The 11,373-nt window shown below is 53.2% G+C and overlaps 1 protein-coding gene across 1 annotated transcript; it reads left to right on the forward strand.

Moving 5' to 3' along the window:
• The first annotated feature begins 533 nt into the window (after positions 1-533).
• Positions 534-9,729, forward strand: LOC117885904 (mast cell protease 1A-like). The gene is made up of 5 exons (XM_034787437.1): positions 534-603; positions 4,159-4,306; positions 5,148-5,286; positions 8,982-9,254; positions 9,580-9,729. Exons 1-5 carry the CDS (start codon positions 546-548, stop codon positions 9,727-9,729), a joined length of 768 nt encoding a protein of 255 aa, XP_034643328.1. The 5' UTR covers positions 534-545.
• Positions 9,730-11,373: the final 1,644 nt, after the last annotated feature.

Genomic DNA, 11,373 nt, shown 5'->3' on the forward strand with positions numbered 1-11,373 from the left:
CCATCCGCATGGTATCTGTGCTGCCCCAGGTCCACCACCTTGAGGGATACGTGCTCCCCAGCCTCTGGGAGAACGTCTGCCCTGGGCTCTGTGGCTGGGCTCCAGGAAACCACAGAAGGACCCTGTCTTTAGCTTGCTGCTCTGAAAGACCCACTGAGGAGGAAGTGGGGAGCTGAGCCAAGCCAGGGGGTGACTCAGCGTCGGCCACACTCCCCACCAGATGAGCTTGGTGCCAGGTGTGCTGGGCTCTAGGCAAACCCCAGGGGGCCCTGATCCCAGATGCTCTGGGAGAGGGGGCAGAGATGCCCTGACCCCGAGTGACATTCACCTGGGCTCCTTTCCCCAGAGGGAGGTTGTTTTCCAGACACCAGGTCCCTCCCTCATATCCCCAATGTGTGAGCAATGTGATGCTGAGGTTTCTGAAGGCTACTGTGTGGTCCCAGCTCCCCACGAGGGAAGAGCATACGTGACCTGTGGTTTGCTGCTTTCTCTATAAATTCCCCAGGGCTGAGGCGCGAGCACTGTCGCTTTCCCAGACAGTGACGATGCTGATCCTGATCCTGCTGCCCGTGGCCTTTCTCCTGCCCCCCGGTGCTGGGGCTGGTGAGTGTTGGGGGATGAGGGATTGTGGGGAATGAAGCTGGCAGCTCTCTGTGCTGTTTACAAATCCTGGCTCCTCCCCAGACTCAGATGCTTCTGCCATGGCGATCGCTGGCTCCTAGGACCCAGCTAGGGAAGGGTTTGGAGTTGGGGGCGATGGAACCCGGGTGGCTGAGCTGGTACCAAGATAACCCCCTGAGACACAGAGAGAGACTGAGAGCAGAAGAGAGACACAGGGGAATCTTAAGTAGGGTCTGGGAGCCCAGACTCCTGGGCTCTATCCCTAACTTGGGAGTGTGGTCCAGAGGTTAGAGCAGCATGGGGGGGTGGGAGTCAGGACTCCTGGGTTCTAGTTCCTTTGTCTGTGCTGTCACATTACATTGAAGTTGTTTAGGGAAGGGGCTGTGCTGCACCTGGCACAATGGGGCCCTGATCTTGGTCAGGGTCTTGGCAGTGCTCAGCACAATGGGGCCCTGATCTCAGCCAGACTTAGTGCAGCACCTGGCATAATAGAGGTGCTGATCTTGGTTGGGGTCTGTGCAGCACCTGGCACAAGGGGGGGCCCTGGTTGATGTTTGTTGCACCATATGCAAATAACAGCAACAGATTTTCAAGTAGCCTGGTTGATTTGGATGCCAAATTAACATTACTAAGTCATCGCTGAAAATGGTCAGGGGTGAGCTACACACAGATTTGCATTGGTTTAAATAAACTGATTTCAAACCACATCTGTAGTTAAAATGGTTCAGCTCTACCTGTGATTTAAACTTGGCTGATAGCATTGGAAATTTCCCAGGGGCCAGCTAACCCCACAGAACCAGCGGTGGGTTAACCCATACGAGTGCCTGCCTATGGGGGTGGGGGGGGATTGCCCGGGGTTAAAGCAAATGTTTCAGTCTCGCAGTTCCTAAATCCTACATCCCTCTGGTGGTCAGAGACTCATTTCCACCTCAATCTATCCCTGCCCAGTTTATCCCCATTTGTCCTTGTGACAACATTGTCCTACAGCTTCACTAGCTCTTCCCTTGCCCTTCTATCCCCTCCACCCTGATGTCTTTACATTGATTGTCTAGATTTTATTTCATGCCCAGAGACCCATGTGTTTTGAGACTTGTTCTGAACTGGTCTGAAGAGGCTTTTATTTTTCCATGGGAAATTTGACTTTTCATTAAAAGCCCACAAACTTCGGGTTTTTTTCTATTCAATTTTTATTAATTTTTTGAAAAGACAGAGAGAGAAAGTGAGAAAACAAACAACAAAATATACATAAACACCTCATAATACCAAAACTTCTCATACGATATTAAGTATTTGCTACTCACTTTAGCTAGGCTTAACATGTTATCTGTAATATGAATGGTTAGAATATCAATCCCTCACTGTACTCCACAATTTACAAACACAATTTGCTTATAAAAATCCCACTAAAGAAAAATTATTAAAGGAAGAAAATGACTAGAAGCAAAACTCAGAGGAGGGGGATAGAGATGGGGAGTGGGAAGGGAAAGGAAGTGGATAGAGAAGAAGAGGAGGTGAGGGGGGGCCCATGCATTTGGTCAGATCATTCGGATATTTCCAGGAAAGCATCTCATATCTCTAACAACTTTTCTTGGGTATCTCTGTAACAGTTTAGTGGGTTAGCGATTGTCCCTCCCCCTCTGCCTCACTATGTCACTGGGGCACCACCCACTATTGGGGAGTTAGCGAATCAGATGTCCGGACCCGAGGCCCGTTTAGTGGGGTAGGGCTGAGTCACCAAGTAGGCTTGGTGGTGCTGACCCTCAGGCCTGGCATAACAACAAACAGGCCATTCATCCTAAGGTGGTGATGTTGCCACCCCAGGCAACAGGAGTAGGGAGGACCCGGGCCCACCCTACTCCACTGGGTCACAGCGCAGGGCTCTAACAATGGCAGATGAGTCAGTGAGGATCCCACCACAACACACTGACTGAGGTTCTGACAGACAAACTGGACCAGCATCTGTTTTCCCTCAGCTACTTCTTACCACAGTCTGAGCAAGGGGTTCCGTAGTCCAGGGGTCCTCTGTCTCATCGGGGTATTAACCTGCCAGCAATCCTGGTCAGTCCCCTCCACTCTCAGCTTCCTCTGGAGTCAGGGTGATCCTTGACTCGGCAGCAGAACCTGGGGTCTGCAGCAGGCCCCGGACATCTGTCTCCTTCCCTGGCTCAGGCTCAACTGGGCTAGAGGCCCCTCTTATACTTCCTGTCACACCCCTTAGCCACTCCACCACACTACACACAGTCTACCGTTCTTTACTGCCAAGCTTAGGGTGTCTTTGGTCCAATCTTTGATTGTTGGTCGCTTTTTGGTTTTCTGTTTTTGTGGAACTAGTCTTTCCACCACTGTTAGTGCTCTGCTTAGCCAGAGTCTTTCAGATTTGTTCTGCTTCCAATTAAAACCCATTAGGTTGAAAAAATATGTTTAATTTTATTTGAATGAAAAAAAAAACCCTCTCCAATTCAATTCCGCCCAAAGCAGCTACGTGCGTTTCCAGAGTGTATGGGTTATGTCAGCATCTGTCGCATTACAGCACCAATATTTGTCTGTCTTAGCAGCATCTGTTTTGAAAGATTGAAGAGTGGTCCAATACATCCTCCATATTCCTGTGGAATTAATCTTAAATGTAGGTCCAAAAAGGAGTTCATAGCACTGGCTAAAATTTGTTTCCATTTGGTTAGCAGAAAATAATTGGCCTACTTCCTCTTCCCAATGCTTTAGGGGATCAGTGTTTAGTTCAAATTTGCTGGCCAGGTGTGCATATAATGTTGCCTTAGTTCTTGGAAATCTGACAAACATTTGGAGAAACAAAAGCAGTAATGGGTCAGGGGTAGGGAAGGAAGCAGGGATAAACAGATGGTAGACTACATTTTATTGTTACAGACCTTGCCATTCCTTCTTACTTTCTCACGTAGAGCTAGTCAATAGGGGGACCGTGGACCACATCTGGACTGCTGGACACTTTTGAATGGAACCCAAAATCTTTTTATTTAATTATTATTATCATTATTGTTGGCTTTTTAGTATTATGTTCTGTGGAGTCTATCCTTGATTATACCTTGACCAAGAAATTTGGACCTTGACAAAAAATAATTAACTATCCCTGCTCTGGCAAAATTGGTGACCAAAAATTTACAAATATTTAGCTGAAAAGTGCCAAAAACTGGGGGAAATAATCAGATTTTGAAGAAAAATGCCAAAATGTTGAGGAGAGGAGGTGTGTTCTAAGAAACTGGTTGACTTTGCCTCCCAAATCCATTAACTCAAGGCAGAGCAATTACTGACCCACTCCCGATGTGTTTTACACTGATTTGCCACCCAGAGAGGTTAGAGCTGTAGATTTACCCTCCCACCCCCTGGGGTGTCTAGTCTGGGGCAGAGCACATAGTTAGCAGGGTTCCAGGTACAGGGATCCCCCCAGGAAAGCATCAGAGTGAATGGGTTGAGGTTGTGGCAACTCCCCTTCAGGATGGGGAGCTCAGTCCCAGCCAGGCCCAGTGAGAAAATGGGTCCCTTTATATGAACCTGGTCTCCCACCAGGTGAGATCATCGGGGGCTGGGAAGCTCAGCCCCACTCCAGACCCTACATGGCCCATCTAGACATACAAGATGGAGACAAGAGGTATCGCTGTGGAGGGTTCCTGGTGTCGGAGAACTTCGTGCTGACGGCTGCTCACTGCAATGGAGTGTAAGCATCTCTGTGTTGGGGATGTTGGGGCAGGTTGGGGTTAGCAGGTGATAGGGGAGCTCTGGCACCATAGTAGTTGCAGTGAAGGAACAGTGAGTGCAACAGGCTGGGAGAGCAAAGCCCAGAGTCTGATCTGCTCAGGGAGCGTTGGTGTGTCTCTAGGGGCCTCTGCAAACCATGGTCCAGCACCAATGCTGGGTAAATCAATAGAGCTATGGACAGTGAGAGCAGCTGGGGTCTCGTCCATTGCCCAGATTGGGGCAGTGAGGTTCTCACAGCCCCAGGAAAGCTCTGCAAATCTTTGGGTTGGGGGGTCTGGGCATGGACCCCTGTCTCGATCTAGCCGGGAGGGGTCACAGGGATAAGGGAAGCTGAGACCCAGGGGCTGGGAGGACAATAGGGAGTGAAGCCGCTTGTGGGACAGCACAAGGGCTGGTGAAGACATAGGCTGGGACCCCAACACCTCTTTGCAGATGCTTTGTGCTGGAGCCAGTGCCCGCCATAGGGGAAAGACCCTTGTGGCATGCCCAGCCCACCTGAGCAAGCCAGTCTCTCTCCCAAGATGGATCGGAGGCAGCCCTGCTAGAGGGGAAAAGGCCTCATCTCCCATTCCCCAGACAGCCAGTCTCCAGTCCTGGGTCTGGATCAGAGACAGCAATGTGTCAATGGGTATTTTACATTTTTACTGGCTGGGAGCTGAGTCCGAAATCATTTCTTTAGACCCTAGGCTGCCCTGTCCCCACAAGTAGCTGCATTCCTGTGTCAGACCCACGTGTGCCCATCCCATAGCATATACATGTTCTAGCCCCTACAACCCACATGTTGCTCTTGGCTTTTGCAGCAAGATCATTGTCATCCTGGGAGCCCACAACATTACCAAAAATGAATTGAGCCGACAAGTGATCCCTGTGAGACGCCCATACCCCCACCAGGATTATGACAAGGAGGCGCCCAATAATAACGACATCATGCTGCTGCAGGTACAGCCCCTATCCCACCCCCCCCCCCCCCCAAGAGATCTCATACTGCTGCAGGTACTGCCCCATCCCATCACTCCACCTCCAGTGACCTCACACTGCTATAGGTACTGTTCCCATCCCATCACCCTTCCCCCTGTGACCTGAAATCAGAATAATAGAATCACAGAAGATTAGAGTTGGAAGAGACCTCAGGAGGTCATCTAGTTCAATCCCCTGCTCAAAGCAGGACCAACACCAACTAAATTATCTCAGCCAAGGCTTTGTCAAGCCAGGCCTTAAAAACCTCTAAGGATGGAGATTCCACCACCTCCATAAGTAACCCATTCCAGTGCTTCACCACCCTTCTAGTGAAAGTGTTTCCTAATATCCAACCTATACCTCCCCCACTGCAACTTGCGAACATTGCTCCTTGTTCTGTCAACTACCAGCACTGAGAACAGCCGAGTTGCATCTTTTTGTAACTCCCCCTTCAGGTAGTTGAAGGCTGCTATCAAATCCCCCTTGACTCTTCTCTTCTGCAGACTAAATAACCCCACTTCCCTCAGCCTCTCCTCGTAAGTCATGTGTTCCAGCCCCCTGATCATTTGTTGCCCTCCACTGGACTCTGTCCAATTTGTCTACATCCTTTCTGTAGTGGGGGGCTCAAAACTGGACACAGTACTCCAGGTGTGGCCTCTCTAGTGCCAAATAGAGGGGAATGATCACTTCCCTTTGGGGCGGATTTACCATGAAACACAGTGCCCTGGCACCAGGCCCCCAACAGGGGACCCTAGGGCTGGGCATGCAGGCAGCTCAGCTCTGGTGCACCCCCTGCGGAGGGGCTGCTCCACAGGAGAGGGGTAGAAGCTGTGGGAAGCAGGGAGGGAGGCTCACCCACAGCCTCAGGGGAGAAGGCAAGAGGTGCGTGTGGTGGGAGCACTGTGAACACTGGCCAGAGGATGCAGGAGGAGCACAGGGCAGCTGCGCAGCTGGTTGGACAGAAGCAGTGCTTTGCAAGAGAAACTGCTGCTTCTCTCCAGATTCGTGGCTGCCCCTGCTCCTCCTAAGTCCTCCAGCTTTCAGGGCCAGATTTAGAAAGGGGGCAGAGCTTTAGGGACTGCAGCCCATGACTCTGGGGCTGTCAGGGTTCCCTCTGAACTCTGGGGTACAGATGTGGGGACCCACATGAAAGACCCCTTAAGCTTATATCCCACCAGCTTGGGTTAAAAACTTCCCCAAGGCACAAATTCCTTTCCTTGTCCTTGGACGGTATTGCTGGTACCACGAAGTGATGTAAACAAACATTCAGGGAGGGGACACTTGGAGCCCTATCCCCCCCCCAAAATATCCCAAGTCCCTTCACCCCCTTTCCTGGGGAGGCTTGAGAATAATATATCAACCAAATAGGATAACAAGGTGAGCACAGTCCAGTCCCTTGGGTTTTTAGGACACTAAAAACCAATCAGGTTCTTAAAAGAAGAACTTTATTATATTAAAAAAAAAAAAAGTAAAAGAAGCACCTCTGTAAAACACAGGATTCTCCTCTAAGCTCAACTTCAAAGTTACAAAACAGGGATAAACCTTCCTCTTGGCATAGGAAAAATTCACAAGCTAAACCAAAAGATAATCTAATGCATTTCCTTGCTATTACTTATAATTTCTGTAATTTTAGATGTATCATTTCAGTAGGAGCTCGATTACCTGCTTAGTCTTTTTCTTTGTCTCAAGAGAGAACACACAGACAGCACAAACAAACCTCCCCCACCTCCAATTTGAAAGTATTTTCCTTCCCCATTGGTCCTTCTGGTCAGGTGACAACTAGGTTAATTGAACTGATTAACCCCTTACAGGTAAGTGATTCTGTAGCTCTGGCCAAGAGGGATTTTATATTACTGCATACATAAAGGTTGTTACCCTTCCCTTTACATTTATGACAGGGGCCCACTTAGCCCTAGGCTCTAGGCTGCAGCATCTAAAGCCCTTACGTTCCAGCCCTGCCTGGAAGGGGCAGGAGGGCAGGTGGCTCTGAGAATCACAGCCAATGGGAGCTGCAGGGGGCAGTACATGGGCCATGCAGAGCCACCTGAACTCCCTGCACCTCCCACACCAAATGGGAGCTGCCCAACACCCCAACCCCCTGCCCCAGCCCTGAACCCCCTCATGCACTCTAACTCCTGGCCAGATGCCTCATGCTCATCCTCTTCCTGCACTCTAACTTCCTCTCAGACCCTGCACCCCTGGCCCCAGCCCGCTCCCACACCCTAACTCCCTCCCAGATTCTGCACCCCCAGCCCTGAGCCCCAGGAGGAGAATGGGGGGGGAATGAAAAACGGGAGATGGAGGACATGAGAGAGTGCTCACCCTGTGGAGGGGGCAGGGCCGGCTCTAGGCACCAGCAAACCAAGCACGTGCTTGGGGCAGCACATTTTCAGGGTCGGCATTCCGGCCTTTTTTTTTTTTTGCTTCCGGCAGCAAAAGACTAGAGCTGGGCCTGGCAGCAGCAGCACCTCATGCGCGGGGGCACCCTGGGGCCGCTGCAGTTTGCGCCATGGGGGAGCAGTGCCGCACCTTGTAGCTGGGCCGGGCAGGCTCCGAGCGGGGGAACTCGGGCTGGGGGCCGCCCCGCGGGGCACACGGAGCTGCCTGCAGGTGCCGCAGAGCGGCCGCCCCCCAGTGCCGCAGCCAGGGCTGGGCGAAGCAGCCCGAGCCACCTAGGGACTGCGGCAGGGCGGCCAGAAGCAGCAGCAGCAGCGGAGCCATAGAGGGTGGGGTGCTGCCATGCGGGGCCCACGTCCCGCTCTCTGGGGCTCTGCTTCCTCTGGGGATACCCTGTCCCGGCTCCGTAGCCCCCTGCTGGGGTGATCCCCCAGCTCTGCCCTCCTGGTCCCGGCCTGTCCTGGAGGCGGAAGCCCTGGCTGGAGGGACCATGGGCTGAGGCGCGGCCCGGGAGCCACGCTGCTTACCCCAATCCTGCCAGTGCCGGACTGGCTGGAGGCGAGGAGGGAGCATCGGAGTCAGCACTGGTGGGGGGTAGCCCAGGGCTCGGGCAGCAGGGGGTGCAGGTGGTGGGGGTGGGAGAGAGCCCAGAACTGGGGTAGCAGGGGGTGTGGGTGGGGGAGGGCACTGGTGGAGGGGGTGAGAACCCAGGGCTGGGGTGGGGGGCAGCCAAATTTTTTTTTGCTTGGGGCGGCAAAAAACCTAGAGCCGGCCCTGGGAGCGGGGGTGCCAAAAATGAAGCTGAGCACAGGGCCCCACTAACTCTAAATCCACCACAGACTTCCCTCAATCTGCTGGCAATGCTCCTACCATTGCTGCAGGTACCATATGCCTCCTATCACCCTGACCCCAGTGACCTCACAGTGCTGCAGGTACCGCCCCCATCCTATCACCCTGACCCCAGTGACCTCACAGTGCTGCAGATACCACTCCATCCTATCACCCTGACCCCAGTGACCTCACAGTGTTGCAGATACCACCCCATCATATCACCCTGACCCCAGTGACCTCACAGTGCTGCAGATACCACCCCATCATATCACCCTGACCCCAGTGACCTCACAGTGCTGCAGGTACCGTCAGCGTGCCATCAGCCCACTGCCAGTGACCCCAGGGCCAAACATTGGCTGTAGTTTCCCTCTCCTTGGATTCTCTCTCTACCTGTCGTCAGCACTGACCTTCATATTGACTCTGGTGCTTGTGTCCTCTCTTGTTTGTAGCTGGAGCACAAGGCAGAACTCAATGAACAGGTCGGGCTCATCCTTCTCCCCCTGGCTCATCAGCGAGTGAAACCAGGGACCGTGTGCAGCGTCGCCGGATGGGGCCGCACAAGCGCACTCAGTAAGGGGCTCCCCGATGTGCTCCGGGAGGTGGATTTGAAGGTGCTGGATGATCAGACGTGTCTGAAGTACCCTGGTGGGGCATATCGTAACTATAACGGCCACACGATGATGTGTGTGGGGGACCCAAAGGAGCACAAAGCCTCTTTCAAGGTGAAACTCCCAAGCGTCCTTGATAAATTGTTGTTATTAATGAGGCTCCTGGTGTGGCAGTTGGGCCCACAAGCAAAGATCAGAGATCAGGCCCTGCTGCGCTAAGTGCTGTACAAACCAATGGGAAAATATTTGGTCTTCTCTGGGGGGGGGCCCGCAGGGGCAGAGACCGACTGGGAGGAGTTGGGGGTTTGTTGAGACAGGCTGGGCTGTGGGGGGGCCCAAGCAGAGACCATCTGGATAGCAGGGGGGTGTCATTGAGTGAAGCACAGCAGGAAACGCCTCACTCAGCTGTTCTCCATCTGTGGCTTGTTTCATTTCACAGGGTGACTCGGGGGGCCCCCTGGTGTGTGGGAAAACAGCTCAGGGCATCGTCTCTGGGGGACCCAGCAATGGACGCCCCCCCAGAGTGTACACAAGAGTCTCCACCTTCATCCCCTGGATACAGGAAACGATGAGGAGGCTGCAGCCCTGAGCCGCGCTGGGAATTGCTGTAGGTTCTGGAGCTGCGCTGCTTCTGTCCCTTGCATTGGCCCAGATGCAGGGGGTGCTTTGCAAAGGGGCTGAGTCCCCTGAGTATGAGGACCCCCAGCCATCGCTCCGCTAGGCAGTGCCCATCCCATGAGTATCAAGGCAGGGAGCTAGGGAGTTAGGATAATTAAGATCTAGCTTCAAGGCTAGCTCCCATTGGCTCCCTTGGGAATCCCAACCCTTAGGCTGCCTCGTCATTAGGGAATCAGCTAGTTTATTTTTCCCAGGGTAACGGACATGAGCCAAACTTTGGGGCAGACCCAGTTGTTTATAGCTCTCCCCTGCGTTGAGTGACCTTTTATGGGAGATCCTCATTGTTACCTGACTTGCTAAGTTGTGTTAAAACTGCACCGTGCCCTGTCCTCACTGGGCCTTTCCCACGGGTTAGTTCACTGGAGTGGCCACCACCCATTCCAAACACACCTGTTCCCAGTGTTGGCAAGGCCAGCAGGAAGGGAATTCAGTGAAGGCTACGCCAAACTGATTGCAGATCAATCCCCAGCGCTGATCATCCCTTCCCATCTCTCCTGGCCCACCCTGCCACGTGGCCTGCTGCATTTCGCTTGCTGCTTTGTAGCCAGCAATGAATAAAATGAAGTTACAAAAAAAGTGTTTCAGGTACTGAGTGATCAACCCGAGCTGTGACATACAGAGGAGCTGCTGCATCTGCAGGGCTCAGGAGGGAATTATCCCCTACGGGGGAAGGTGGGCTTGTGTTAATGCACTAGGCTGGAACCCAGGATATCTAGATCCAGTAATTTCATGCAGAATGAGGATCTGGTGGGTGCCAGTGGAGAATTAACCCCCTCAGGGCTGGAGGAGTCCCTGCCTGCTGGGACAGAGATGCAAAGGGAACTGCAAGGTGAAAAGCAGCTTGAGCAATCAACTATCCAGATTCCAGAGGTTCAAATTCTGGGACAAAAGTAGGAAAGGTTTGAAACAGTTCTAGCCACAAAAAATTGTTCTGCCTTTTCCCATCCACATCCATTCATCCATCGATCTATCCCCATGCATCCATCCCCATCCATCTATATATCCTATCCCCATCTATCTATGTCTCTAGCCCAGGGGTGGGCAAACTTTTTAGCCCGAGGGCCACATCAGGGTTGCACAACTGTATGGAGGGCCAGGTAGGGAAGGCTGTGCCTCCCTAAACAGCCTGCCCCCGCCCCCTATCTGCCCTCTCCCACTTCCCACCACCTGACTGCCCCCCAGAACCCCCAACCCCCCCTGCTCCTTGTCCCCTGACCGCCCCCTCCCAGGACCCTGCCCCCTATCCAATCCCCCTTCTCCCTGTCCCCTGACTGCCCCGACCCCTATCCACACCCCTGCCCCCTGACAGCCCCAACCCCTATCCAACCACCCTCTGCTCCCCAACTACCCCTTCCCAGGACCCCCCACCCCTAACTGCCCCCTGGGATCCCACCCCCTTATCCAACCCCCCCACTCCCTGTCCTCTGACTGCCCTCCTGACCCCTATCCACATCCCTGCCCCCTGACAGGACCCCTGGGACTGCCACTCCCAACCCTCCCTGTTCCCCATCCCTTGACCACCCCCCCAGAACCTCCGCCCCATCCAACTGCCCCC

The sequence above is a fragment of the Trachemys scripta genome, chromosome 12 (genome assembly GCF_013100865.1).
Source record: "Trachemys scripta elegans isolate TJP31775 chromosome 12, CAS_Tse_1.0, whole genome shotgun sequence".
Taxonomy (NCBI): domain Eukaryota; kingdom Metazoa; phylum Chordata; order Testudines; family Emydidae; genus Trachemys; species Trachemys scripta.

What these genes read in the sequence shown, in the direction of transcription:
- LOC117885904 (XM_034787437.1), top strand. Translation starts at nt 546, where the DNA reads ATGCTGATCCTGATCCTGCTGCCCGTGGCCTTTCTCCTGCCCCCCGGT. An exon ending in GCCCCCCGGTGCTGGGGCTG is followed by an intron (nt 604 to 4,158) that starts GTGAGTGTTGGG and finishes GTCTCCCACCAG; the next exon opens with GTGAGATCATCGGGGGCTGG. An exon ending in ACGACATCATGCTGCTGCAG is followed by an intron (nt 5,287 to 8,981) that starts GTACAGCCCCTA and finishes TCTTGTTTGTAG; the next exon opens with CTGGAGCACAAGGCAGAACT.